The sequence below is a fragment of the Hydra vulgaris genome, chromosome 10 (assembly GCF_038396675.1).
Source record: "Hydra vulgaris chromosome 10, alternate assembly HydraT2T_AEP".
Taxonomy (NCBI): Eukaryota; Metazoa; Cnidaria; class Hydrozoa; order Anthoathecata; family Hydridae; genus Hydra; species Hydra vulgaris.
In genome coordinates this window covers 38,159,036-38,185,550 of record NC_088929.1, presented here as the reverse complement: position 1 = coordinate 38,185,550, position 26,515 = coordinate 38,159,036, and the positions used below count along the sequence as shown (strand labels likewise).

Genomic DNA, 26,515 nt, shown 5'->3' with positions numbered 1-26,515 from the left:
TTTTATTACATTTTTGAATGAAAATGATAAAGTATTTGATATAAAAAAAATAATAACTTTTTAAAGTTTAAAAACAAAAAAAAATTACATAGGTTCAAGCCCAAGTCCAAGGCCACACATTACAAGGCCAAGACCAAACCCACATGTTACAAGGCCAAGACCAAGAGTTTTAAGGTCAAGGCCAAGATTAAAAGTCTCAAAGCCAAGGTCTACGCAAATATTTTCAAGACCAAAGACTTCAATTTTTGTCTTACATTGAGGCCAAAATTATTAACAAAACTGGTAAAAAGTAGCAAATGCTGTGACAACAAAACCACATTTTTTTAACATAGTTTAAGGTTATGCACAGAATTCAAAAAATCAATAAGAAAATATGTATTTTTTCTACGGCCAAGGCCAAAACAATCAAGGTCAAGACCAAAGCCAAGGCCAACAGTTTCAAGGCCAAGGCCTCAATTTTCGGCCCTAAGACAAGGCCAAGGACTAATAACTCTGTGTTTAAAACTTTTAGAAATTATAAATTACAGTATTTATGTAACCATAAATACGGTCCTGTTATTATAAATGATCTCTGGTTAAATTAAAAGTGTAAATTAACTATTGTTTGAATTTAATTTTTTTTTGATGTTTATAAAGCAAAAAAACAGAGCTCCTCTTTAGTTGTCTACTATTATTCAGTAAACCTTTTTATTTTGAGGTTTTTTTTTTTTAAAAACCAGATAAGTTTTAAACATTGAAAAGTTAAACATTTTTGTTATTGTTCTTTGGTTCACTGAATATTTAAGAGCCCTTTATGAAAAAAAAACCATGTAAAGTTTGGCCTTATTAAAAAAAAATCCTGTATAAGTTTTATAGAGATAGTATGCCTCTGAATGTAAGTTGCTTACACTCACTGAAAAAACTAAATTAGGAAATTAGCTATCTTAAGATTTAAGATAAAAGTAGTATAAAAGTTTCTAACATTAAATTACAAACAGTAAAAACCTGGGAATTGAAAGGTGATGTTGTCAATATACCTTAATCTGGAAGACTATCAAAGCTTAGTGTCTATAATTAAAGTAGCATTACAGAGCATTATCATTTCAGAACCAGCAGAGCTAATCCTAGGCTCTACAACACAAAGCTTAAATATTCAACCAATTTTTATCTAATGAAAATTTAAGCTAAGAACTTGTTAGAAGCTTTTTAGCAAAAAAAAAGGTATTAGGTCTTACACTGCAGATAAGGTATTGGGTCTTATACTGAGAAAAACCTATTCTGACACAAATTGACTTAAAGTTATGAGTCAAATTTTCTTGTTGTAATCCTTAAAGGAATAACCTATGTTATAAAATTTGCAACTGAGAACTACTGCAAATACTGCTTACTAGGTAGGCAACATATTTAGTAACGGATCCAGGCTCAATTGATAAACCATCAAATTCAATCAACTGAGCATTTGAAGCAACTTTTGAAAGAGTATTGGGTAAAGTTGCCATGTGAAACTGGTCAAATCAACACACAGACTTTCTGATTCCAAATTTAAAATAATATTTTAAAAAAAGATTAATTACCTCAATTGCATTAGATGTAGATCATGCTAAGATGTGGATAATTTTAAACAAATTAAAATTATCCACATCTTCACTAAAAATGTGTCACTAAAAATTGCTTTTTTTCTAGCTCATAAACCTGACGGACATGATATGTTATGGCAAGCAATAGAATAAATTTTTTTAATATTTTTTAAGTTTACTCTTCACCATAGTAAGAGGTTATTACTAATAAAAATATATTTTTCTTTTTTGTATTTTATGTAGAGACTTTTATACGATGAATTTATTTAAAAGTTGTGCATTGTTGTTGTGTTAACATCCTCATTATTGCATCAACATATTTGATAAAAAGGATTGGACACTAGTTTTTAGTTCAAATACTGATAGCAACATCATCTTTGCTGTGTTTTAGTTAGAGCTTTGGAATCTAAACCTTTGCTAGATTTTATTGCGGTTTTAAATGTTTCATTTGTCTCTGGTTTACTTTCTTCCAATTTTAATGAGTACTTTCAATATTAGTAAAACTTATACTGATATTTTGTTTGTACTGTCACTCATATTCCTGAAAATTTTTTAAAAGGATGAATGAAGAGAAAACTTCAAGTTTTTCAAAAAGGTTTAATAAGTAAAAAATTTGAGTTATTGAGATAGAAATTATTCTAAAAAGTATTTGTTGGATGTTGTGAATCTTTTATTTAAATCACTCTATCTAGCATGTAAAATGTGCAGTTCTACCTATAAATAAAAGTAAAACCTGTAAATAAAAATATCTGTAAATTTCTAACTGAAAATTTTGCATATTGACATATTTTTCACACAATGTTGTAATTGGTGTATTGTATGTAGTTTACATCAAAAATATTAACTTATTGATGTATTATAATTGATTCGCGAACACAAATAGAAGAGTCAATTTTTTTGGGAGTTATGTGTATTGAGTTTGAGTATATATATCTCATTAAATTTTTAACAAGTTCTAAGTGTTGAACATTGTATGGATAGCACTTTAAAACAAGTTTTATATTTTTAAAATTTTTAGTGATGTTGCACACTGTCAAACTTTAAAAAGAAACATTGGTGCAAAGATTATACAACCCAAATATTGGTAGTTAATGAAATTTTAGTAAAATTTTTTATTAAATTGAACTGGCCAATTTAAGATATAATTCATTGCAAATGAGTTTTATTTTCTGTGTGTGTATATACATACATACATATATATATATACATATATATATATATATATATATATATATATATATATATATATATATATATATATATATATATATATATATATATATATATATGTATATATATATATGTATGTATGTATATACACACACAGAAAATAAAACTCATTTGCAATGAATTATATCTTATATATATATATATATATAAGTATATATTGGCCTAGCAGAAGGTGAAAAGATGGGCTAACCACAAACACTCATTCACAAGTAAAAAGATGAAAAATTCAACCACCCTTTCAAAGTATATATGGCAGATAAAAGAAAACTTCAAAATAACATCAAAATTAACTTTCAATAATTAAGCAAGTCCCACACAGCAACGTAACAAAAAAATGCTTGCTTCATGAAAAACTTTGCATAATATCATACAAAGGTATGCAAAAATTATTAAATAAAAAAACAGAAATTATATCTAAGTGCTGTCACAAAAACAAGTTCTTGCTTGACAACCACGAGTCCAAAGATTAACAAACCAAACCAAATAGTTATAGTTTTATAATTGTTTTTGAACGCCACGATGTTTATTGAGTATATTTTTTAACGAAAAAAACAATGCATTTTTTACCTGATGATTGCTAAACGCATGAAACTTTTAGTAGTAAAAATCATGTACATATAAATATATATATATATATATATATATATATATATATATATATATATATATATATATATATATATATATATATATATATATATATATATATATATATTTATATATATATATATATATACATATATATATATATATATATACATATATATATATATATATATATATATATATATATATATATATATATATATATATATATATGTATATATGTATATATTTTTCTTCCTGTAACTTCCAACTTTAATTAGTGGTTGTTTGCAACCTTATTGGAAGTGAAGATGTTAAAAAAAATATATACATATATATATATATATATATATATATATATATATATATATATATATATATATATATATATGTATATATGTATATATTTTTTTTAACATCTTCACTTCCAATAAGGTTGCAAACAACCACTAATTAAAGTTGGAAGTTACAGGAAGAGAAAAGATGAAGATTATAAAGCAAGATAACGATTGACGGACGACTTAAAGGATTGCAAATTATATTAATCAGGAAAGCAAGATGGAGGAAGCGAATTCCAAAGAACTGATGTTTGAGGAAAAAAACTAGACGAATAAGAGTTCTAGGAGCACTTAGGAACAGTCACAGAAAAAGAATGAGACTTAATTGAATAACAAGTAACACGAGAATGAATTTTAGTAGATGGCACAAGACACACTAGCTCTTTAGCGCAGTGCCCATGATAGTATTTGTAGAAAAGAGAAAGAGAAGCAACATTACGGCGATGTGATAATGGTTGGAGGTTGGCTGCAAGAGTAGGTCCAACTATGTTTACAATGCGTTTTTGCACCTTGTCTAAAAGAGAAAGGGCATCATTAGAAGAACTGCCCCAGATATGGCAACAGTATTCCATACAAGACCGGATTTGAGATTTATAGAGATAGAGAATAGAATCCAAAGTATAAAAGTGATGAGCTCGATAAAAAGATGCAACAGATTTGATATTTGGTTTCCAAGAAAGATTGGAAGTAAGAGTTAATCCTAGAAGATGAAGAGTAGATGACTCATCGAGTACATCACTGTTCATAAATATAGGAAGATCTAAATTATTGTGATAACGATTGGCTGAAAAAAATTAAGTTTTATCTGTATCAAAGTTCACCAGCCACTGTGAGCCCCATGCTGTAGCAGAAGTGAGATCCTTTTCAAGCTCAAATGCCCCCTGAAAGCAATCAGAGGGTGTTGGTTTCTAATCACGACAAGAATAAATGGTAGTATCATCAGCAAACAATGCCATCTTAGATGTGAGAATATCTGGAAGATTGTTAATGTAAATTAAAAAAAGTATAGGACCAAAGATAGAATCTTGAGGAAACCTTGAAGTTACAGAATAAGAAGAAGAGTGCTGTCCATCGACGACAACTTTTATACTACTATTGGAAAGGAAGAATTCAATAATCATAAAGATGTTGCCAGATACGCCATAAGAAGAAAGCTTATGGAGAAGACCAGCATGCCAAACTTTATCAAAAGCTTTTGAAATGTCAAGAACGATGGCCTTAACCTCTCCACCTATATCTAATGCACAATAAAACCTATCAGTTATTACTGTTAGCAAATCAGCTGTAGAACGAGAAGATTGAAATCCATAATGATGGTCAAAAAGTAAGTTATTAGATTCAAGATGAGAAATTAAGTGTTTGTTGATTAAAGATTCAAAAACTTTGCTTATGATAGGAAGAAGACTAATGGGATGGTAGTTAGACGAATCAGATCGCTCTCCAGAATTTTTGAAGATAGGGATAACGGATGCCGCTTTCTAGCAGGCTGAAAAACAAGATGCACATTATCATTGTGCATTTTCACACTCTTTAAGAGCTTTTCTTTCTTTCATGTATAAATTCTATAACACAAACATATAAGCAGTATAAATTTTAGAATTAAAATGGGTAAAATAAACTTATATAAAGCAAAATCAATGTCTTTATTATGAAAAAAGAAAAAAATCTTATGTAAACAACTGTTTCTTTCAAAAATGCTTTCATAATATATCTGTGTATAAACTTTTTTTCATGCAACTCTGCGTATAAGGAACTATGACAAACTATTAAATATGCGCGCACAAATTTTTGGAACTGTGAAGAGGTCTATTTTTAAAATAAAATTTAAAGCTTTTTTAGCTACAAGCTTCTTTTTTTTTTTTTGCCTCTACCGCAGCACCTTTGTAGTAATATGACTGTCTTATTAAATTTTTTTTTTTAAATAAGTTTCAGACCATCTGCAGCTTATTAGGATTAATTACCTGAGCATATAAATGATAAAAGTATCTCTATCATGACATATGCGCAACAAATTTTTCCCGGTGTTTTAATACTTTTAAGAGTTTTAGGCCTTTTTAAAAATCTCTTTTTTTCGTTTGTTATAGTAATTTATATCTTTACAAATGTTATGTATGTAATATCTATAAAACTTTAAAAGTGTTTTATTTTATAGTAAATAATATCTTTACAAATATTATAGTAAATAATATCTTTACAAATATTATAGTAAATATTATAGTAAATAATATCATAAATAATACAAATATTATAGTAAGTAATATCTTTATAAATATTGTAGTAAATAATATATTTACAAATGTTATGTATGTAATATCTATAAAACTTCAAAAGTGTTTTATTTTGCATTTTAGAAAAATCAAATAAGAGTAAAACTCTAAAACCTGATAAATGTTTTTATATGTTTTAACATTTCATAGTTTGAAGGTATTTGTTTTTTAGATATTTACATACACTATTGCTCATATTTTCTTATTAAAAAAAGTGCCGCATCTCTTTCATGCCATTACCTTTGTTGCAATGGCTGCCAAGGGTTCAGTGTCAAACATTCACGAATGGACTCTACTACCATTACTACTACTTCTACTTCTTCTACTACTACTACTACTACTACTACTACTACTACTACTACTATAAACGTGCTAGCAGCATATTTTTTACCCTCATATTACCTTTGTCAAAATTACATTACAATCGAGTCAAAGTGACTTAATACAGACAATATTGGCGTTTTTTTTTCAATTTATCATATTCTAAGGGTAGTTTAGTTATTTTAATTCATTGCAACTGTTTTATCATGGTTAAAACTAAGTTATTTAACTCGCATTTTTTGAAGCCATTATAGACAAGTAGCATTAGGGATCATTTACTGTTCCCCGACTCCCCATTTTACCCGATTAAAAGCAACAGTTTCAACTTGAAACACTTCTAATTCCCTCCTAATTTACCACAAATATAAAATTTTTCACGACTAACTTTCACTACTAGCCCTGTAAAAGAAATATTATTTAGTTTCAGAAATGTTCATGGTAAATATATGAATTTGACTGCAGAAATATGTCAATTTTTTTTGTTGATTCAATATGACTACATAAAAAATTATTTTTGTAATGCGTGAGTAGTAAGAAAAAAGTTTGTTATATTATTGTTCCTTTACATTTAAAAGTTTATTTTTAACATTAGTTTAACAATAAATAGTAATCGCGTCCCCATAATGACGCTTTAATACAAAAATTTAGGTAGCATTAGGGATCATAGTTAGGGTAAAATTTTAAAGTACAATTTATTTAGATTATTTTAAGTACTTTTCAAAATTTATTACTTTTTACTAAAATAAAGTATTTTGCCTATTAATAAATATAACAAAAATTGCTCTGATAATAATAATAAAGCTTCAATGAAAAAAAAACCGAATCGCATTTAAACTCCTTTGAGTGACTTGAAAAAATGACGTTAGGTGGAAAATTCAATTTAATAGCATCGACCAGAAATGCTGTGATGAAGACTGTCTGAATGATCTATGGGTTTTTTAAATATTTCAAGAACCACCTATATGATTTTGATAATTGCTTTGATAATAATCTTATACTCCATTCATCTCTCTCCCCCCCCCCTCTCCCCCTCTTCTTTTTATCCATATAAGGGTAATTTTAAAAGCGGATTATAAACAAAGAAAACGGGTTGCAAGTAGATGTGAAAAAACTTTTTTTAGACGTGAGATATAAAAATTCAAAGGTTCCTAATAATTCGCTAACAAGTGAGTATAAAGTTCAAAAGAAAACTGCCAGTTGTGTTATCATACTGTGAAATAATGATTGTGGATTCAATTAGGAGGATTTAGGCAAATCCTATGTAATTAGACAGATAAAATTTGCGGTAGAAATTAATGTCACATATCTCTTATATTTTGTTGAATTCTTAAACGACATTTTTTGTAAAACTTTGTAATCTCACATCCTTAAATCTGACAATTTAGTGATGTGGCCTTTTTATAAGAAGTTTTGCAAAAATGCTTTTTGCTTTAAAACTAAGTTTTACAAAAAGTTTGTACTGCCACACCATGTTTTCAGATTATAGATATGGGCCGCTTTTTAAAACATTATTGCATGTAAACTTGGGTTTATGTCTCCCTTGAAAATGACTGAGTTGTGAAACCTAAGATAATATTTTCAAAATATTTTTGTCATTTTAAGAAATTATTTGCTTAATAGTAAAATTCCATGAGCCACTATCTTTCCGGATAGCCAACATGTCTTTGTGATTTTGGCTATCAACTGCCTAACATCATTCAAAATTTCTTGGTAATATCATATAAAAACTTATCTTGTCTTAGTCTTTTGCATTTTACTTTGCGTGTGTTTTGCGATATCTTAAGCTTTTATTTCTTAAAACTGTCAATCTTAAAAAATGTACTAATTATTAATTTGTCTTACTTTCCAATATTTGTTTTTGTAACATATATTAAACAATAAAAACAAGGGACATGTCAAAAAATATGTTTATTATGAACATATCATAGTTTTAATGATTTTTTTTCCCCGCTTCTTTATGCGAATAACATGGTTATAAATTAAATTTAAACAGCTTATTTAAAAGTTTAAATGACTTTATTTGTAGCAAGCTAAAACTATTATTTTAACTCTATAACTTATTAAAAAAATATTTTTTTGTTTAAAATTGAGGTAGCGAAAAGAAATATATATATATATATATATATATATATATATATATATATATATATATATACATATATATATATATATATATATATATATATATATATATATATATATATATATATATATATATATATATATATATATATATATCTTTCATGACAATATTGTAAAAGGTTCTTATAAAAAAGTTTATAAAATATATATTTTTTGGAGAGTTTATTATAACATGTTTACGCGAGTTTTAAAGATATATTTCAATAGTTGTTTTTTGATGTTTATAAATTAATATTAAATAAATTCTAGTAGAATTTGTAAAAAACAGGTTCTCATTGGGGTAAGAAAAACAAAACTTCTTAATTTTAGTTGTGTTTATGCAAAAAAACTGCAAACTAACCGGTATTGTATCAAGTATAAAATTAATTGAAATGCTTGAAACATATGATGGAACTTCAGATGGTGATGAGTGAGTTCAAAGAACAAAAAATGATAGTTGAAATGCAGAACAAAAAGCTGGAATTACTTTTTTCGATTCTTCCTTAAAAAACTGCTTATTTGGTTTAGAACGTATAAGCTGTTGATGCAAATAAAATCAGGCAGTGCTTAAAAATAAAACAAATATATAAATAAAAATTTACAAATAAAGTCAAGCAAGATGCAAATATAAAGTCAGGCAGCTTTCTTTGTGGATACTTTTAGTGCAAGGAGCTTTTTACGAAATTAAAATTATATGACTTATGAATTATAAGAAAAAGCTGGTGCACTTTTGGTTGACTTGAAATGATTTTATCAGAAAAGTCAAAAAAAACAAAAATTTATTTAGTATGTTACTGCAGAGGTTTGCACCAAATTGCAAAGAATTTTTTATATGCAAGAAAAGAGCATAAACAATACTTAGCATTGTGGTGCAATCACATTGCAAATCATAATCTCCAAATAGTTTTTCAAATATGGTGACAATGGACATTCGGATTTGAGATACCTAAAGATGAAGGGAAACGAGTACAGAAGTGAAGAATCTGCGCGATCTCAGTTTTAAACAACAGTGGAACTAGCGGTGGTGACAGCTATGAATGCGGGATGTTCAAAGACAATTTTAAATAACAAGATTTTATCTTATAAACAAAATAAATGACCAAAATAAACCCTTCTAAGATAGTGACTTTTGAAAGAAAGGTTCATCAATGAAAAGGATCCACGACTATGACTTTCGAGGTTTATAATATTTAAATATATTTATAGATGTTTTACCATTTGGAGTTGATATGAGTCTCGAAATGAGTTCCATTAAGTTATTGAGAGTATTTTTATTTCGTTTTCAGAAACAGCGAAGTTTGGGGCTAGCTGATGCAGAATTTTTGAAGTTAATAAAATTGATCTAATATTCAAATTAAAATGGAAAATCGGGATGAACCCCAACGACTGTTTAATAAACTTGCTCAATACGAAATACCAAAATAAACTAAAGCGGAATATGAAATTCAGGATTGTGTCAAGCGAAAATGGTTACTTGAGTATGATGAAAACATGATGGGACCGCCCAAAAGAAAAATTCCTTTAATGACTGCGATCTGTTTTGCATTAGAGAGAAACGAACAACTTCATTAAAACAAGAGATAAAGATGTGTGCGTTGGTAAGTTGAGTGAATGGAGAAAAATGGGAAACAAACTAACAATCATGGATCTACGCAAGATTTATCTCCATTTAAAAATTCAGGAATACCTGTGGCCGTCCGCCCTATTTCACAATAAAATGTATTGTTAAAAAAAAATTAGTTTTAGACTAAATGTTGCGCTAATGACTATGAAATCCGTTGTGAATGCCATTAATTACTAAGACGCGTTGATGAAGAATGGAAATCTTATTACGGGAATGACAAATTTATTAATGAGAATGTGGTGAGTCTCGATTATGTCTAGAGGCTTTTAAAAAATATGGTTTAATGAGCGATGAAGGTGAACATATTGGTGATGATGGGGTTACCGTGTTGGTATTATATTTGAAAAAAGTTAGTAAAAAATTAATAAGGTCTAGAAAATTGAGAAAATCCCAAAAAAAGTTGAGCAGGAAAGTAGTGTTTTCACTAGAAAAAAATAGTTGTTAGTTTGACAAAGAGTTCAAACTAAAAACTATTTTAAAAACATGTTAAAATGTGTTTTTCAAGAAGCCTGTGCAGAGATAAAAGTTGCAAGCCACTTTGTGGTTGTTGAGCTGTCCATGGGATGGAGAGAAAGATATGGGCCAATGCAACTTCTTTCACAATGGGTGCTGTTATTCAAATTGGTAATGCAACTGTGGAAGATGCAACATAGCTTCAAAAAAAAAGGTCTTGAATTCATTTAAACATGGCACAGTTAGGCGTAGTGAAGAGTGGAATAAAAAGGACATGGTATATAAACTAGAGAAAGTAATAATTTTTAAAGATTTTGTAGCAGTGTTCCACTGGATTTAAAACGTGCTAACTGGTAAATTAAAATTGAAGTCAAAAGCAACTGGTGAAATATTAATGCGGAGAAGAATAAACGTGTTGTAATAAATAATTGAAGAATACGATACTAAAGTTGATGTATATCTTGTTCTTTTAAAGATAACTTAGCGGACGCATTAACTTGAGTTTGCAGTTTAAATGGTCAAAAAAAGTTTCAAAATGTGTAAGTAGATAGATTTAGCACTATTTCCTAGGATGAAATGTCGACAATCAAACATATAATTGATTGTGGACTTCAAAAATTCATTGTCACAACAAATTTCAAGTTCATAAGGAAGTGTTATGATAGTTCGAACTCCCCTTTATTTTTGTAGTATTAGTTTTTCAATTGGAGTTTTTATTGATTTATCCAAAGCTTTCTACGCAGTAAATCATGAGATACTTTTAAAAAACCAAGAAAAGCATGCTGTTTAAAAAAAAAGTTTACTTTGGTCTAAATCATATCTAATTAACAGCAATACGCAGTTTAACTTGTAGGATACCCCTGTATTCTATTTTAGCATCATTAATATTTTCACTTTATAAAAATGACTTACAGTTATTTATATAAAATAAAATTTAGTTAATTTAAATTTAATATAAAAATAGATTTAACATCAAAAACATTACAAATGACAAATATTATTTGTAGATGACACTATTTTGTTTTATGTTCACTATGATATTATTGTTCATTTTAAATAAGAATTAAATCAGATCAACGAATGGTTTCTAGGTAACCGACTTTCATTAAATGTAGATAAAACAAAGTTTATCTTATTTCATAAACCTAGTAAAGCCAATAATATTCCTCTCAATTTCTCAGTCTTTTAATCAATAAAATAATGATTAAAAGGGAATTGACTATAGACTATATTGGAGTGGTTTTAGATAAAAAATCTCAAAAAATATTTCCATGTTATATCGAACAAAATCATTTCTTAACAATGAATATTTAAAAATTATACTTTTTTTCTTTATACACAAACTTTTTTACTTTGACCTTGCCTGGGGTAGCAATTATTACAAAAAATTAAAAAAAATAATAGCAAAAAAAAAAACATGCAGGATTATATTTGGACAAACAGGAATGCACATTGCAAACCTCTCTTATGTCAGCTTGGATCTTTAAAAAATTATAAGATATAAAAAAAGATATAATAAATATTATATTCATCAAGTAATGTTATACTATAATATTATTTATGCATTACGGCAAAATGTGGGCTCTCTTATTTCCACTACCATTTCAATCTTACTTTAATGAAATCTCTCATAAATATCCTACTAAATTTTCAGTGAACAACATTGTCATTCCCAAAAACCATAATAAATTAAGCTCATACCAAATTCAATATCAGGACCTTTTGTTTAAGACAATTTTAATTATATTTTTAATGAAAAACAAGACTTTGTTTTAAACTGCACTTCAGAGAACCGATTCAAAATGGCAGAGAGACTAATTCAAAACGGCATTTACTAAACATGGACTTCGATATACAAGATTTCAAATATCTTTTTAACAATTTAAAATGTTTTGAATTAAATAAATCATTTAAAATTATTAAATTTTCTTAAGCTTTTATTACTGATTGTTTTCTTTTTTGTTTTATGATTTTGTAAATAGCAATAAATAATTATTTATACTGCATTATTTTTAATAAAACTTAACGCAACTTTTTGTGATTTATAACTTTCATATTATCTCACTTTTGTCTTATTTTTTTTTTTAAATAAGTTCCGCTGGAACATTGTGAGCAAAAATTTATTTTTTTGCTGAGTTTTTTATGTACTTATACTGTTTTACGTATCACTTATTAGTTATGTAAACTTTTATGTAACGGGGGTCGGCAATAAGTCAAGTTTGTCTTCTTCTTGCTCCGGCCAGGATTTGCTATTACTGTAATATCTTCTTTGTAATTCTTAACAAACGGCAAAATAAAAAATAAATATAAAAAAAGCGGTATATTGGTACAATAATGACAAAAACGGCGTCCTATAATGAAATATATAGTTAACAAACTGCTACTGAATTTGCCTAATTAGCCAAATACAAAGTATTTTTTAAATGCCCCCAATGCTACACTAACAAAAGTAACATAAGGGTACAATGATCCCTCATGCTACGCAAGTTCTTTAACATTAGGGAGCATTGTCCCTCATGTTACGGAGTTTTTGTAACATGAGGGACAATTAAAAAGATAAAGTAACATGAGGGGCAAAATGTAACATAAGGGTTCAAAACGTAACGCAGAGGAGCATTGAAAGGTAGCATGGGGGATATCACGACTACTACTACTACTACTACTACTACTACTACTACTACTACTACTACTACTATTAAGTTCAGCATTATTATAAAAAGATATATTAGACTTTAGGGTGTTCCAAAAAAACTAAAAGTTTCGAAATGTTGATCTCCCTGGCTATTTTCCAATGATGGGTTGTGTAAAAACTCTAAATTTCAAATTTCAGCCCAAAATGTTAACCCTAACCCTTGTCCCATGTTCCCCCAAAAAGTAATTTTTTAGTTCTTTCAAAAGTTTTAAATCATTTTTAATCTATAACGTTTTGTTAGTAAACAAACAAGTGGATTCAGTTTTAACTTTTATTTTATATATATGGTCAGAAAAAAAAATTATAGCCATGATAAAAAATCATGGCAGAGAGTCATGATAAAAAGTCATAACAAGTGTAATACGGGGAATAAAATATCATAAATATTACTAATTTTTTATGTTTATTAGTATTTCTCATATATAGTATTATTGGTATTTCTTATATTGAGTAAATATCAAAATTAATGTCATCAAAAAAACAACACATTTTCTAACTTATTATACATTTGAATATGAAAAAATAGACTAAGCTATTACAAATTGATTTAAATAGGAAAAAGTAACTACATCAGTAAGAGCTTATTTAAGGATTACTCGAAGTTGCCTTTATGAAATTGGTAAAACACTTTCTGTGATTTCAAATACTTGTAACACACCTTGCTCGTTTTTTCATCTTTTGTGAGGGACAATGAAATCTCTTTCATCAATTTTACAACACTCTCAGTAACATCATTAACAAGTCTAATATTTTTTTAAAAGTTCATTGCTTTAAGATAGACTTTGCTCTCCTCCTATGTTTGCATAGAAGTTTTCAGCCACTTAGTGTTCACACCAAGGGTTTCAAACAGAAGCCAAGAGTATTTTCTAATCAATGATGGAATTTTTGTGTTTTTTGTCACTACAAGAAAGGTTAGTGTATGTTTTTTCAGCTCACCACATTGGTAGGATTGGAGTTTCTTAACAAGATCCTTTTTTTCATTGTCAGACAGCGTTTTTGAAAACAATCAAAAAACTGTAATCTCCTTGGTTGAATAACAAAAATGTTTCTTAAATATTCTTGAGGGACTTTCTGATATTTCCATGGTGATAACTTTGAAGTCCAGCAACTCATTGAAAAGTTTCAAGTCATTAATTGGAGCATCAACTCTAAAAGACCATGTTAACCAGTACTTGACATAAACAAGAGTATTAAAATGACATATCTATCATCTTCGCAGTAGATACCTCCTTATAGCCCATACATTTTAGTAGCATATGTCACTAACAACATCCATCTTGCATGATGAAAGGCCCCAGGCTTGTGCCAATGTACACCTCTATCTGGAATTTCTCCAAGTAAAATTAACATTAGTTCTGTGCATTCCTTGTAATCATCTCTTAGTTCGAGAGCTGCTATTTGAAAATAGAAATTACAGAATTTCGCTGTAGCTTCGTAATACTGACTTTATCATCTAAGCATTTGAAGTCATCCTTTTCCAAGATAGAGTCCCACTTTTCCTGGAACTCCTTAAAGTACTCATTATTTGGGCAGTGATTATGTCCAAATAGCGCTTGCCAGGCTGCGCTTTGCAAGTCTTTCCAGTATGTGATGTCTGCATGCAAAATAAAACAACTTTTTTCTAAAAGAATTTCAATTTGAGTTTGAAGCAGTTGTGTTGAAAGAAATTTTAGAAAATACTCCAGAATTTTCTGAAATCACTTGTGTTGATTGCTCTATAACTTTTTTTTTTGACGTACTTTTGACTTGATTGTTTTCTTTTTTTATAGCTTTGCGATTTTCTTGTATAATCTTTGTCAACAATCTTTTTCTTTTTGTTTAGTGTCCCTTGTCAGACTTAACAATATCTGCTGCTTCTTGATGTGCAATATAAAAATACTCTTCTAGTTGATTTAAAAACATGGGTGACTTTTCATCATTTTTACTATTAAGCTTTGTTAAGGTTCTCTATGATTCATAAAAATTTGTAAGTTTCACTTACAAATTTTTATGAATCATAGAGACTATATTACTAATAGAGTACTTATCATGTTTCATAGGCCCTTCTTTCCTCAAAAGAAAAAGTATTGCAATACCTCACACTTAATTGGTATTTGGTTTGAAGGTAATTGTTCCAGACGGTTCCCCAACAACCAAATTTGGTATTTTGAACATAAATTTGATTAACTCATATTGACAAAAGCTAACTTTATAAGTTTCACAAATCGCACTGCAATATCTTATAGCAACATAAACATAACCTCAATCTTTAACTATAACAAAACAAAAAGATGACTATATTGTAAAAACAACAACTATATTTACTTTTAAGAACTCTGTTTCATATATACTATTTTACAATTTATATACAACTTTTTGTAATAAACAAAACTTCCTTGGGATAATTATGTACATGTACACAATTATCCCGAGGAAGTTTTGAATTTATTTTTGATTATTAATGTACATGTACATAATTATCCCAAGGGAGTTTTGTATGTGTTTATATCATAAACTATTTTTGCAAAAATAGTTTATGACATATACACAAACAATTTGTAAACACTATTAAATCATAATAGCTTATTCAAATAAGCAATTAACACATACAAGCATCAAAACAAAAGACAGCTTATTACTAAAATTTTGATGTGCTTTTGTTGTATTTTATTGTATGTATTTTGTTGTATTTTAATGTAAAAAATACCAATAAAAATGAAAAAATCAGTAATATTTATGTTTTAATTCCCATATTAAACTTGTTATCATGGCCTTTGATTTTTTTCTGAACATATGTGTAAAATAAAAGTTTAAAGGTAGTTTTAAACTTTAAGGTGAGTTTACTTGTTTGTTTACTTAAAGGTGAGTTTACTTGTTTGTTTACAAAAAAACAACTATAATAAGAATAAAAATAATTTAAAATCTTCGAAAAAACCAAAAAATTAATATTTTAGGGGGACTTAGGACAAGGGTTAGGGTTAACATTTTGGGCTGAAATTTAAAATTTAGGGTTTTTATGCTACCCATCACCAAAAAACAACCAGGGAGATCAACATTTTTTAATTTTGATTTTTTCGGAACACCCTAATAAGACTTAAACAAGGATGACGTACAATTGCACTATGTAACTGACCACGCTTATTATTTTTCTTTACAATTTGACTTTTTTGATGTTTTTACAATTTAAATGCAATAAAAAAAAATTGTTATGAATAACTTTTAATTGTTTATCTTTTTCAAAGTTTTTATTTTACGCAAAGTTACGCAAAATAAAATATTAGCTACATTGATTGTTTAAAATAAATGCATTATGTGTAAATTAAATGTAATTTTTTTGTTTTTTTTTTTGTTTCTATATTTACAAAGAATTGTTGAAATCATTTTTTTTTAACTTCTTTTTTACAAAGCGAAATTTTTATTTTAAAAAGATTATTTTTTAAAAGAACTTTTTTTTTTGCAACTTTTAAAAAAAATTGTTTATACTTTAAAATAGCATATTATTTTCTCAAATCTTTTTCTTATAAAATATTTAATATATAATATATAATTATTATTATATATTTAATATATAATATTTGTTCATTTATTAAATAATCATTAGAAGTAATTTGTAAAATTGCTTTGTTTAACTTAAATTAAATGTTTCAAAAGATAAATATTTTCAAATCCAGTTAAATTTCGCTTCGAGTTTTTTGAGTTTTATTTAAAGTTTAAAGCTTTTAATTAAAGCTTACTTTTACTTTTTTGTAATTTTTGTTTGCTTTTTTCTTTAATTTTTAAATTTTTTTCTAGTTTAAGTTTAGCTTAGCATTTTTTTTTCCAGCGTATTTCGGAAATGTTTAAGTCATCAAAACATCTAAACAGTTGTGGTCAAGTTGTAAACAAAAAAAATCATTTGCATGGTTAGTAACAGTGTTCAATCATACACTATTTCTGTCCAAGTCTTATTTATATATGTATTATATATATATATATATATATATGTATGTATGTATATATATATATATATATATATATATATATATATATATATATATATATATATATATATATATGTATGTATGTATATATATATATATATATATATATATACATATATATATATATATATATATATATATATATATATATATATATATATATATATATATATATATATATATATATATATATAAATATATATATATATAAATAAATATATATATATAAATATATATATATATATACATATACACAGAACATATAGTTTATTTGTGATGAACTATATCTTTAATTGACCAGTTCAATTTAATAAAAAACTTTTCTAAAATCTGACTAACTACCAATATTTGGGTTGTATAATCTTTGCACCAATGTTTCTAAATGTTGCACAGTGTGCAACATTTAGAAGTTATGAAAAAAGATTATTTCAATATCATTTTCTGTTATATTTTTATTTAAGAGGATTGTTCACAAAATTTTACCAATGCCTAAACTTTTGAGAATAGCAGTATATGTATATATATATATATATATATATATTATAAATATATATATAAATATATATATACATATATATATATATATATATATATATATATATATATATATATATATATATATATATATATATATATATATATATTATACATTTTGATTTATATAGGTTTTTGATAGTAAGAATAAAAATTATTGTATTTTGACTGATTTTTGGGAAATTATTTTAAAAGTGTTGAAAATTATGAGATTTTTACAAAAGTTTTAACAAGTTTGTTTATGATTAATTTTCTATGAAAAACAAAACATGTGAAAGCTTGTTAGACATTTAAAGATAGTGAAGGCTTGGTGGACATTCACAAATGTAATATATATGTATATATATATATATATATATATATATATATACATATATATATATATATATATATATATATATATATATATATATATATATATATATATATATATATATATATATATATATATATATATATATATATATATATATATATATATATATATATATATATATATATATATATATATATATATATAGATGGTATATGTGTGAGCTGCTGAAGGCTCAATTAATCAGTATATCTACAAAGAAACATTGAAAGCAAAGTTCATTCCTTCAATTAGTAATTGATTCAACTTCATGCACAATTTTGAAACAATCCAGAATTAAGATCTTATTGCTATAGAGTTGAATTAGGACAATTTTAATGCTAAATTTTCATTTTTATTTATTTTATTGTACTTTAAACTTTTAACATTTATGCTTTAATTTTTTTATTTTTTACTCATTTGCAAAATAAATTTTTATTTTAATCAATTTTAATTAGTTTATTAAATTTAAAGATTTTCCTGTAATAAAAATAAAAGTTATTTTGAAATTATCTTTTAATTATTTTTATTAATATTTGTTAGATTATAATGTGTGTGTATATACATATATATATATATATATATATATATATATATATATATATATATATATATATATATATATATATATATATACATATATATATATATATTTATATATATATATATATATATATATATATATATATATATATATATATATATATATATATATACATACATACATGTAAATATGAGTGTGAAATTGTAATCTAATAGTTCTCAATAAAAAGAATTGAAAAATAATTTCAAAATCTTTTTTTTTTTTAATATATAGTATCGCAAATATAGAATTTTTTTTTTTTTTTTTTTTATGTAGGTACTGGACAAATATCAATCAATGTAATACCCGGTATACAAAATTTGTTTCAGGAAACATCATTATTAATGATGTTTCCTGAAACAAGTAATGACATCAGTATAAGCGATGATAGTTTGGTAATTTTTTCACAAACAGTATCTAATGTTTATCCTTCCAATTCATTTCTAAAATATAGTAGTTCAGTGGCAACATTTATTGGTTCACTGGATGAAAGTATAGATACATATCTTTTGCTTATGTCAGTTAGTTATGTGTCAAGCTCATTGCAAGGCCAATTACAAATTGGAAAGTTTCAAACTTTGCCATACACAGACTTAAACTGTGTGTACACTTTATTTCCAACTATAATGGAAAGCTCACCTGTAATAAAGTTAAATGGTTACACACCTGCAATCGATCAGTATTTTTCTGATTTCCCATTGTTATGGTTGTATAACACCACTGTGAATGGTTTTGGTGCATGTTATAAAGAACAGTTTGCTTTTTCAGAACTAAAGAACATTTGGATAAACTATGTAGCAATATCTAGACCTATTTTGAACATTTCTGAAGCAAATACTTATATCTTTAGCACCAAACTTAATAGAGCTGCAGTTAATCAAGAAGGTCGGTTTTGTGAACAGATCAATTTTACATATTCTTATTTTGGTATGCCTATTGTACTTCTAACTCCTGAAGTGATTATATCTGATTTAAATACAGTATCAAATGAATCAATGTTAAAAATTGGTAATCTAATTACATGGGTACATAGTGTTGGTAATACTTCTGTAATTGTTTGTTCCCGAAATGGTCACGAAAACCAAACTCATCGACCATTCCCAGTAAAACTGCACTATAGTGTTATTGGAACTGTAAATCATTGCACTAATTTTGTTTGTGCAGACGAACTGGAATGTCATCTTGATAAAAATTTAAAACCATATTGTGGGTGCAAAACAGAGTGTCCAGAATCTAGTGATGTGTGTGGCTTTAATTTAGTAACCTACTCTAGTCTTTGTGATATGCAAAAGAACTTTTGCAATGAATTTGGAAATAACAGTAACACATGGCCTGGAATGGCTTATAAAGGAAGTTGTCAGCGTAAGCTTAACATTGTTTGTTTATATTTTTATTGTATAATTTTATTTGCTATTAATTTAGTTTATAAATATGATTAGATTTGTTTAATACAAGTAATTTAATATTTTAAGTCGTTGCAAATTTCTTAAAAAAAGAAAAATCACTACACATTACAAATTGATTACCACATATTAAAAAGTAAATACCACATATTATAAAATAACTAACACATATTATGAAGTGGTTACCACATATTACAAAGTCATTACCACATATTACAAAGCAATTCCCTCATATTGCAAAGCAATTCCCACATATTACAAAGTGATTACCACATATTACAAAGTGATTAACACACATTACAATGTGGTTACCACATATTATAAAGCGATTACCACATATTATGAAGTGATTACTACATATTGCCAAGTGATTACCACATATTATAAAGTGATTACCACATATTACAAAGTGATTACCACATGTTACAATGTGGTTACCACAAATTATAAACTGATTACCACACATTACAAAGTGGTTACCACATATTACAAAGTAGTAAACATCTATATAAAACTGAAAAACAATCCATGAAAATTATCATCAAACTTTGAAAGTTGAATTGACTGTTTTGATGAATTGTTTTCTATATCAACACACTCTGATCATCACTATTTCAACTATTTCAATCACTTTAAAAGTTTGCTTATTCTTTGTGCATTGAATTGAACAAATTTTAATAGTGAATATCATTCAAGAAACTTTGGATATATATATATATATATATATATATATATATATATACACACACACACACATATATATATAAATGCAGCATTAGACACACAAATGACATCATGCAAAAATTAAAAGTTGCGGGGGCTTCAGTACATACATTAACTATTGTATAGTCTGCTGCTGTAAAGAAGTGCTGGTACATTGACTGAGGGTTTGGCATGGGACAGCAATCTTTTTGTTCATTATTATTCGTTTTCTTCTTCTTTTTTTTGAAAAATTAATGGGCACATTTTTATATTAAGAGCGCAAAAATGATTTTGGAAAAAGTAGATTAGCTATGTAAAGTTTGAACTGTTTTAAATTATTTCTTATAATTTTAGAATTTCCATATCTTACTGGAATGGTTAAGTTGGATCCAGTTCCAGGTGCACCTGGTGCATTCTGCAAAAATGTTGCATTGGTGCCAAACTTTTTTTATAAACTTTACCCATTACAGGTAAGCCTGTATACTGTATTATTCTTAATATTATTACTTCATGATCTAACTTTACTAAAAGATATTTGCCTAAAATTTCAGTTTATCAAGTGTTAAAATGTTATTATTGAACTTAGGTTATTTTAACTGTATCGTGGGAATCAGATATAAAAAGAAAAACAATTCATGATGCATCAACTGTCTGGAGTGAAAACGTTACTGTAAATAGCTTTAGAGCTTGTGTATTAGTTGCAGGAAGACATTTTTTTGACAATTTGCCTTCACCTAATGTGTATTGGGGAGTTTTACAAAAAAGACTTTTTACATCTGATTTAATAGAAGGTGGAATTATTAATCTTCCTACATGGGAAACTGGAAGCCAGTGTGTTTCTTTATTGGTAAGTTTATTTTATAAAAATATAAATCTCTACTTAGTTTTATACATTTATAGTTACTATAAATTAATGATACAAAAAATCCAAAGTCAGGGTCACTCTGTTATTAATAAAATTTTATCTAGTATCTAGACCTTTTTCTTTAAACCAAATTTTATTTAGTATCTGAACTCTTTTCTTTAAACTAAATTTTGTTAATTCTGTTAATTCTAATTTTAAAAAAAAAACGACTTAAAATAGACCTAAAGGGTTAAAAAAAATTTCTATTGACAAGCTTTTTACTTCTTCATCCAATAGCTTAGATATAATTCTTTATTTTCTTATATTTTTTTATAAGTCTTTATTTTTTGTTTAGAATGATGAGTCCATCTTTATGACTTTACTTATGGGTTTTAATTATGCTTTTTTATTAATGTCATTGTTAATATTTAACCATTTCTGTTAGCTCTGAATGAAGATACAGCTCTATAACCTGATCTAATGGTTTTGATTAATGGGTTAAAACTTAGATTTAAGGTTTTAAGACTTGCTGGTAATAATGTTTTCCAAATTTGTGGTAACTCTCAAAATATCTATGTTCTATTAATAGCTGTAAAATATCAGAGTATTAATAGTACTATGTGGTGATTGTGTACCTGTTAGCTGCTTTTTGTTCAAGGCACATAATGAAAAATTTTTCTTAGGGTGCCATTTCTAATTATGCTTGATTCATCTTCTCTAAATTAGTTTAATAATAAATTAGTTTCATATAAGCAATTATCTTGAAGCATATTTTCATTGGTTGGAAAAATCACATGACCTTGCAAGCATATTTTCATTGGTTGAATTTGTTACCTCTTGTAAATTTCATTAGATTTTTTTGCTCTATGTAAAATTAACTTTAAGTATTGCTATTTCTCAGTTTTGATGGTTGCTATCCTATGATTTGATGGTTGTTATCCTATGATTTGATGGTTGCTATACTATGATTTGCAAAACTTGAATAGACACATATACCTGACTTTAACATAAACTTATTTTACCTTTATTTAATTTACTATTTTGTTATAAAAGGTTTGTATCCTCTGAGTATTTTTTTATTTAGCCTTTAGTATTCACCTAATTTCTTTTTTTATTATTTTTTTGTTCTCAAAGTGTTTTGCACTCTTTTAAATGCTGTTATTAAATAAATTGACCAAGCTTTTTTTCAATGTTTACTTTCTAATTTTGTTGTTTTTTCGTACTCAGCATACTGAATAGCTCTAATACCAGTGACCTTGCTGGATTTTAAGCTCATATTTGTTGTTTTTTTTAATAATATTAAAAAAAGAGTTGCAAATTTATTTCTCATTTAAACTCTTCAAGAGTTTGTGGTACCTATAAATGGGTATTACCGTGTAGCTTCATCAGTGACATGTCATGTGCTTATGTGATATTTTTTCTTCTATTTTATTTTCTTTTTGAAAAACTAGAAATAAAATGGAGTAAGCATTCTATGTTTGTTTTTTTTAGTTTAATCTTTTTTTTTTTTTGGGAAGGTAGGGAAATATTTCTAAAATAAATTATTCAATTATTTATTTAAATTAAAAAAAAAAAGCAATTTATTAAATAAATAAAAAAACTGATTTGTAAGGAATTTTTAACAATAACAAATATGCCAAACTTTTAGATAAATTTAAAAATGTTTTCTGACCATAAAAACTAAAAACCAAAATAATTTTCAAGAACTGAGTAGTATTAAATTAATGAAATTGAAGAACTAAGTAGTAATTGAAATAATCAAAGAGCTGAGTAGCAATTGAAATTATTTCTTTTAAAGTAGAGGCAAAATTATTTAAATGTGCTGAACCTAACAATGGCTACTTAATGACATTTGCGTGGAAATCATTTTTAGTTTTTACTTTTTTTTAAATCTTTAAATAAATTCATTTACTTTCTTTTATTTATAAAAGTTTCCTAGAACTCCAAATCTTTTGGCATCTGTCAGCCTTAATTCAAGCAGTTTTACAGATGCGTTGAATATTTGGATAGAAAAAGATCCAAATTCATTGATGCATAAAATCTGTGTTCAGGAATTACAGAACTTCGATGGCGTTCATGAAGGAGTTCAAATTGTAAGAATTTTCTTTACATATAACATGAAAATATTATTTATGAAATTTTTCGAGTCGTTTAAATTCTATTTTTGAGTGGTATTTATATATGTACTATTTTTTTATATATTTGATGGGTTTTATTATTTTATTCTTTAAAATTTTTTCTGTGTATAAAATATTAAAAATTAAAAGATTATAAAAATTTAAAATTTAAAGTAAAAAAAATTTTTAATCAAATGTTTATTTTAGCATTATCTAGCAGTCTACACTGCTTTTAAATATTTTCCAGAAGTTGGTGACATAGTTTTAACTTCCTCTAATATTGTTGGATCAACCATTTGTTCTGTGAGTAACTATTATTTTTATTTATTTTAATTTACATCATATTTTTTTTTTTTATTGTGATTGATCTCATGCAAAAATAATAAATTAAAAATATTAAATAAATTATAATAATTTATTATAATAATGTTTTTATGTTTAGATAAGATTTAAAGTTTTAGATAAGATTTAAAGTTAAAGTAGAACAATATAAACCAGGTTTTGCCACTTCTGATAATTTATTCTGCTTTTTATGCAGCTTCCAAAAAATATCTTTGACTCAATCTTGGAATTATTAAATTAGGTTTTAGATTTATGGCTTTGATATTAATTGTGTTGAATTGATTATTACCAGCACATGTGTTGTTGCTTAAATTAAAAAAAGATTATTATAAAAGTATGGTTTTTACGTTTTTTATAAAGTTTTGGTGCTTGCGTTGCATTTGGTTCAATTGTTCTTTTTGGGTTTTCCTGCTAATTTTTTGCTTGCTTTTTTTTAATCTTTTGGTATGATTGAAATGTTTTTTTTATAAACTTCATATGTTTCCTTAAGTGTTTTTTTTTTGTTTTTTTTTTCATTTTCTCATATGTTTTTCTCATCTGCTTCACCTTGTCCAGCGCACTTGATATATCTGTAAATTTTAAATTTCAAAATATTCTCATATTTGAATGCCATGTTATTATCTAAGTCTAAAAAATAAACTATAATATAAAATTTGTATATTTTTATTATTATTAATTATCATTTTTTATTCGAAATATTTTACAGAATAAGTTGTAAAATAAAAGTAGCTTTTTCAAGATTTGAAGTTAGCTACAAAAAGTTTGAGTTAGCTACAAAATAGTTTTACAAATATTTTTAAAGTTGCAAACAGCAGAAGTCCTTTAGCCATTTTTCGAACCTAGGTTATTTTAACTGCGTCATGGGAATCAGATCTAAGTAGAAAAATGATTCACGAGGCATCAACTGTCTGGAGTAAAAGCATGACTGTAAAAATATTATTTTAAATAGCTTTGTTATCAAATATTGACACCTTTGAATATGCCCAGTAATAATATACATTTTAAGTATGTATATATGTATATATATATACTTAAAATATAAAAATACTTTAAAATTTCAGAAAACATATATTGAACTACATTTGGTGTTTGAACAAAAATTTGCCGGTAACATGGCGTAATATGGCGGTAACAATTTTTTTTACAAGTATGCAGTTTGTTTACCTAAAAAAAATATTCTTTTCATCTGTAGCAAACAGAGTGATTTGTTATTTTACTATCTTATTTACAACCAATTTATTATGTACTCTTTACAGAGTTTCCATCAACAGAGTTATTTAATTATTAATATTCTAGAGCGCTTGCTTTTAGGCAAGAAGTTGTTTTTAGTTTTAGTTTTAGGTAAGAAGATTTTAGTTCTAGGTTTAAACATACCCATGTTTCTGGTAGTATCAGTTTTAACTTGTTATTCTGTGTGTGTGTGTGTATATATATATATATATATATATATATATATATATATATATATATATATATATATATATATATATATATATATATATATATATATATATATACATATATATACTCAAAAAAATCTTTCCTTATTTTTAAGGGAAAGATTAAGGAAATAATCCCTTATATTTGACACTAGGAGAGATTTCCTTTAAATAAAGAAATTGGTTTTTAAGGAGATTTCTTTCCTTAAAAAGCTTTCCTTATTTTTAAGGGAAAAATTAAGAAAATAATTTCTTTTATTTGGCACTAGGAAATAAGGAAAAAGATTTTTAAGGAAATTTCTTTTTTTAAAACGAATTCCCTGAAAATAAAGAAACCCATAAGTAATAATTTTCTTAATATAATAAAAATTCATTCAATATATTGCAAGGAGAAATTTGATTAATTTATGTAATATTATTGAGTTATTTTTAGGCAATTATTTTTTTGATTAAATCAAGACTGAGAAAAAGATTTCTTTATTTTAAGACAGCAGTTAGAGTAAAACTTCCTTACTGAAATTTTTTTTTATTATTGTAAATTTAAATCTATTTTTGAAAAACGCATCATTGATATCAACAAACAGTACGCTGTAAAAAAATTAAGTGACTGACATTTAGTTTGTGGCGACATTTGATCTGTGCAAAATCTTTGTTTACTCAATTAAATAGGAGCAGGTGATACAAAGCCAAGCATTTAAGTATAGGTTAAATAGGAGAAGCTTCTAAACCTGAAAAGATTTGTATTTTGTTTTTATTATGAAATCATCTTTATACCTAGAACAGTTTGTATTTATATACATATACACTTTTTAGTTTTTTAATGGTAAATTACCTTTTCTTGATGTTTGTATTGAAAACCAGAATAACCTCATAACTAGTAACCTCATAACTAGTATATACCATAAAGAAACTTTTACTGGGCTATTGACTAATTACTTTAGTTTTACATCATTTCGATACAAATTGGGGCTAATTAAAGCTCTCATTGACCGTACATTTAAAATAAATAACACTTGGGCAGGATTTCATGAAAATATTCAGTCAATTAAAATA

The 26,515-nt window shown here is 26.1% G+C and overlaps 1 protein-coding gene across 1 annotated transcript in view; it reads left to right on the top strand.

Moving 5' to 3' along the window:
- Window positions 1-26,515, top strand: part of LOC100210520 (uncharacterized) — a 134,719-nt gene that overhangs the window by 95,345 nt on the left and 12,859 nt on the right. Inside the window, exons 24-28 of the mRNA XM_065807946.1 lie at window positions 18,892-19,977; window positions 21,075-21,190; window positions 21,307-21,567; window positions 23,496-23,657; window positions 23,889-23,984. Of these exons, the coding sequence (XP_065664018.1) occupies window positions 18,892-19,977; window positions 21,075-21,190; window positions 21,307-21,567; window positions 23,496-23,657; window positions 23,889-23,984 (1,721 nt within the window). The remainder of the gene's footprint in view (window positions 1-18,891; window positions 19,978-21,074; window positions 21,191-21,306; window positions 21,568-23,495; window positions 23,658-23,888; window positions 23,985-26,515) is intronic.